The sequence below is a fragment of the Gavialis gangeticus genome, unplaced genomic scaffold, assembly GCF_001723915.1.
Source record: "Gavialis gangeticus isolate Ggan-Ray unplaced genomic scaffold, GavGan_comp1, whole genome shotgun sequence".
NCBI lineage: Eukaryota > Metazoa > Chordata > Crocodylia > Gavialidae > Gavialis > Gavialis gangeticus.
This window is the reverse complement of record NW_017729033.1, coordinates 88,486,649-88,491,666: the sequence shown is the minus strand read 5'-3', so window position 1 is coordinate 88,491,666 and position 5,018 is coordinate 88,486,649. Positions and strand designations below refer to the sequence as shown.

Here is a 5,018-nt window from a genome sequence, read left to right as displayed (position 1 = left end):
CCTCACACTCTGGCTTCAAAAAGTTGAATAAAGGCTATCCTTTAACTAGTTCAATGATAGGGGTGCACTGATAGTGATTTTTGGGGCCGACACCAATATCTGATTTTTTAAAGGAGGCATGTCAGCTGATACTGATCTGATTTCCGATGTAGTGTGGCGAGTTGCTTCCAGCTGGTAAGTCCATTGTGGTGGGAGGGAAGGGGCATGAGGGGGAAGATCAACCCCCCCCCCCCACGGTGAGGGAGGGGGCAGGGGCAGGCGCTACCCAGATGGGGTGGGGTGTGGAATGGAGGCATGGGTTTTCAGGGGGAGGGGGGCAGCTCCTGCCACTGCCTGTACCCTGTGGGGGGTGGGGTGGGGCAGTGTGGTGCCCCTGGATCTGTGTAGGGTGAGTGAGTGTGCTGTAGCTGTGGGCTGGAGCCAGGCTTTTCTCATTGTGGGCTGGACTTGGAGCAGCCACCCCAGATTTCGCTGTAGCTCCTTCCCAGTGCCGCTGCCACTGCCACCGCCACGCACCTGGTGCAGCTCCGGCTCAACTCCCGCCTCCCCCAGCTGCCAGGAGGAACAGGGGTTGTGCTGGGTACCTGGTGGTGACACTGGGAGGGAGCTACAGCGAAATCTGGGGTGGCTGCAGCCTCCTCTGTAGCCCCCGCTCTGAGCCCAGCACCCAGCGAGAGGAACCCGGCTCCAGCCCGCAGCTGCAGCCCACCCACTTGCCCTGCACAGGTCTGGGGGCACATGCCAGCACACCCTCCCTGGGTGCAAGCACAGGCGGGAGCCACAGCTGGAGGCAGCTTTTTGTGCTTTGCTCTTCGCTGCCTGAGTGCTGTGCTGCAGCTGCGCACATGCATACACGCGTGCGTGCGTGCGCATTTATCTCTGTCGGGTTAACTTCCTATACAGCCAATTTTCTTTATATCGGTACCGATCTGATATTGGACTGAAGTATTGGTGTGCCTCTACTCAATGATGTATACTGCTTTTTCTTCTCTAGTAAGCATGTGTATGTAACTGTGGTGTTGAATTTTTATGAGATACCTGGCAATATGTACCTTATGTCTGAGATGCTGCTGATCTCCCACATTATTGTGATAACTTCAGAGGTGTTGGCATGGAAATCTTTCTGCTCATGCTATTCCCAGTTGTCTGAAATATTGCTGTGAGCTGAATGACTAGGTTTATGGACAGGGAAATAGAGGACAAGGATAATAAATTGTGACCAAAAGGACATTGCAAAATATTCCTTTGAAATTCTTAACGTCTGAGATAATGGAAGGTAGGATAATTCTTTTATTTATTTTTTAAATGGCTTTATGTGGCTATATTGAAATAAAGTGCTCTAACCAGCCAGTTAGAATGCAGCAGTGCTGCACACTTCAGCAATGTTTCTAAATAGGCAAGTTCTAACTTTTTTTTCTGTATCGGTGCTATCAATAATAGAGGCTGTAGTTTAACCAGAATTCAGTGTTTTTAGTAAACTGTACAGTAGTAAAAATACCTGCACCTTCTTTACGCTGTGGCTTTCACACTTGCTAGAAATTGCTGGCAGTGTAAACACAGCCTTAATGATCCATGACACCTTTTTTCCACTAATGTAATTTCTTGAATTCTGTGGGTGTCTGATTTACATACCTGTGTAGTTATTTTCTCAATAACAGTACTTCATATATGACTTGCTCTGTTTATAACCCACCTGATCTGACTGTCTGATTATAGAATTTTATAAGTGCCAGATTTGTGGGGTTTGGGGATATAAAACACCCCAAAAACAAACAAAAAAACCCCTCAGTGTTTTTTTACTTCTGATTTCCTTTCAGGATTGGTCCATGTGAATACTAAAGCCAAACCCTTGACTCATTTACCTTCTTCCTAAAACTTAGTACAATTTTTGTTCTCAGAATCAGTGTTCACGTGCTCAGTATATTGTTTTATATTGAATGTAGTATAAAGACCAAAAGAATTTTCTCAGTCTGAACTTGACTCGCCCTTGGGAGTTCTTTCTACCGTTATGTATATTCTGCCCCTTTGCACCATTATGTAAAATGTAATCAGTCTAGCCACTGCAGTTCCATAATGCACCTGTCTGCCATGGCTGTGTGAAGCTTTGGTAGCTGATTTGATTCAGATGATATTCAGGGACTGAATCTCTGAATCGAATCGGGAGACCAGATAAAAGCTCCAAATCAATTCGAAGCATCTGAATTGCTTCAGAAAAAAATTCAGTCATAGACTAAACAGGCAGCTGACAGCTGCCTCCAGCTGGTAAGTCTGTTGGGGGTGGGGTGTGGGGGAGGGAGGGATTGGGGCTGGGGCTGGGACAAGCTGCCCAGCCAGGGCAGGAGGCACATTACTTAGGGTGTGGGGATGTGGGCACGGCAGCACTGGGAGCGGGGGCTGTGCCCTGCTGCTGCCCAGAGCGAGTTGTGCCTGCATTGCACGCTGCCCCCTCCCCCCTGCCGTGCCACCTGGGCAAGTGCCAGTAGGGCAGAGTCCCCACAGCTCCCCCTGTTGGGTCAGAGGCAGGCACAGCCAGAGGAGCTGTGGGAGAAGCTCCCATGGCTGTGCTGTCCCGTCTCCCTGGCCCCAGCTTCTTGGCACTAAAAAAGCAGGAGCAGTGATTTGGGGCCTCTGGGCGCTGATGGCTCTGATCATTCCCCTAGCTCTTCCTGGGGGGTGCGGCCCCTGGAGCTGCGTGCGGGATTTCAGCAGGCTGTTGCTGCCAGCTGGGGAAATAGCCCAGAGCTGCCACCATCGCCAGCTGGCAGTGGTAGACTGCTGTCATCCTACATCATCCGGGGGCCTGTGCCTCCCCCGGGAAGAGCTGAAGGAAACGATCAGAGAGCCTGGGTATTGAACTGGGAACTAGGGGAATGTTCAGGGACCTGAATATTCCCCCAGCCACTGGTTCGATTTGCCTGGGAGCTGGGGCAGCTTCACCTGTCAGCCAGAGCCTGGCAATGCTCAGTCCCAGTGGCCCCAGCTCCCGGACAGCGTGTGGTGCCCTGCTGAGCTGCACTGTACCCGAGCCATGGGGCAGCTGCCATGTGGGTGCCAGGTGGGGAGGGGCGATTCCCCACTGCCCTGGGCTGCATGGCGGGGGCTCTGCAACAAGTACCCAGAGGCCCCAATTGCAGCTCCTGCAGTGTGGGACTTTTTTTTTTTTAGTAAGTGCCGGGAGGCTGGGGCTGGGCAGGGGATGAGGCTGGGGCTGGGCAAGGCAGCCATGGAGGCTTCTCCCATGGCTCCCCACTGCCTGGGGAGAGGCAGACACAGCCAGAGGAGCCACGGGAGAACCTGCAGTTGCCCAGCTGTGCCTGCCTCTCTCTAGCCAATCTGAATTGGTGCTGAATCTTTCGAAGCTGATTCGGCCGAATCAATTCAGGACAATGATCCGAATCAAATCACTGTCCTTCGAATCCGGATTGAATACTTCCCTATTCACACAGGCCTGCTGTCTACATGTTAGAGAGTGCTTTGATAACTCCATGCAAAGCTGCTATTTTTCTAACTGCATAGAGATAAAGAGCAGCCAAGAATTGTGTACTGTTTCAGCTCTGTCATTTCCCTTTCTCTGATGCCACAAAATTAAGAGAATACTAAGAAAATTAAACAAACTTCTTTACTAATTAAAATAGTGCTTAATGGAGTGATTTGTTTTAAAATGGGCTTGTGAGGAATTTGTCCAAAAACTAGAGTTTTGTCTTGATCAGCCATTAAACAGGCAGGTGCTCAGACACCAGTTTTGGAGACTGATGGATCAATTTTGGAGCCTGCCATGACAATCTTTTGGATGTCCTGTGTTATGCTTCTGAGCTCTGAAAGAAAAAAAAAAAGAACAAAAATAAATACTTAGTGTTTAGCTGGAGGTCAGGCAGTCCTAAGTAAATCTTTTTGTGTGTCCATTGTGCTGTAATATTCCACTTGCTTCTTCTAGTAACTCTTGAGGATTGGCACGGCGCTTAATAGGTTAATGATTAAACTAGTATGGCCTCTGTCTTTGAATGCTGGAAGGAAACTATTATGGGAGGAATATTATGTCTTTAGCAAAGATGTATTTTCCCCCCAAGAATTAATAAAAACAAACACTAAAAATAATTTCCCCTTGATAAATAGGTTTCATACATTTTGTGTCATAACCCTACAATTCTTTCATTTCCACAGAGTAGAAATATGTTAAACTGGGCCTAAAAGTTTTTTAATGTAAAAATGAAATAGGGAGAATGCTGTAAATAGTTATATAATCTTTCTGACACTCTTTATAAAAATGATAAAAAGCAACAGAAGTGATGCAAATCTAGATTTTTTTGGGAGGGTCATTGGCCAGACCCCAAACTCTTGTTGTTCATTGACTACTTAGAGCAGAAGTAGCTAACCCCACAGCATGTGTACCACAACATGGACAGCCTCCGTGTGTGGCACATGACAGTTGAGGAGGGAGCAACGAACACAGAGTGCTAGATAGGGAAGGGAGTAGAAAGTAGAAGAATGGATCAGGCAGGGAGAAGAATGAACAAGTGACTAAGCAGGGTAAGGGGATCAACATGGCACTTGGATGGGGCGGGATTTACTCTGTGGCATGCTTGCCAAAAAAGGTTGACCAACACTGACTTAGGATGTCCCAATTCTTATTCTTTGTTTTGCAGAAGATGAAAAAGCCAAACAAGTTTCTTCTTGGACTGTGGAAGGTGACATTAACACAGATCCTTGGGCTGGATATCGATATACTGGTAAACTTAGACCACATTATCCACTGGTGAGTATAACCTGCTTCCTTTTTAAATATTACCTGCTTCCTTTTTAAAAAATGCTTTCAACAACAAAATCAGAGCCAAGAAATAACTTGATTGTTGGCAATTTTGTTGTCCTTTCTAAGAAAATGGTTCCATATATGCGTGAGATATATATTCATTTTATTTATTTAGTTCTTCTTTTGTATGACAAACAGTGTCCGTATCTTTATCTTTGTGCGCTTTGGTGTTCTGGCAATTCAGGAGCTCTTAGCCATCAGAGACGAGGAG

The 5,018-nt window shown here is 47.3% G+C and overlaps 1 protein-coding gene across 1 annotated transcript in view; it reads left to right on the top strand.

Moving 5' to 3' along the window:
* METAP1 (methionyl aminopeptidase 1) overlaps positions 1–5,018 on the top strand; it is a 32,619-nt gene that overhangs the window by 7,208 nt on the left and 20,393 nt on the right. The window contains exon 3 of the mRNA XM_019525878.1: positions 4,644–4,753. Within this exon, the coding sequence (XP_019381423.1) occupies positions 4,644–4,753 (110 nt within the window). The remainder of the gene's footprint in view (positions 1–4,643; positions 4,754–5,018) is intronic.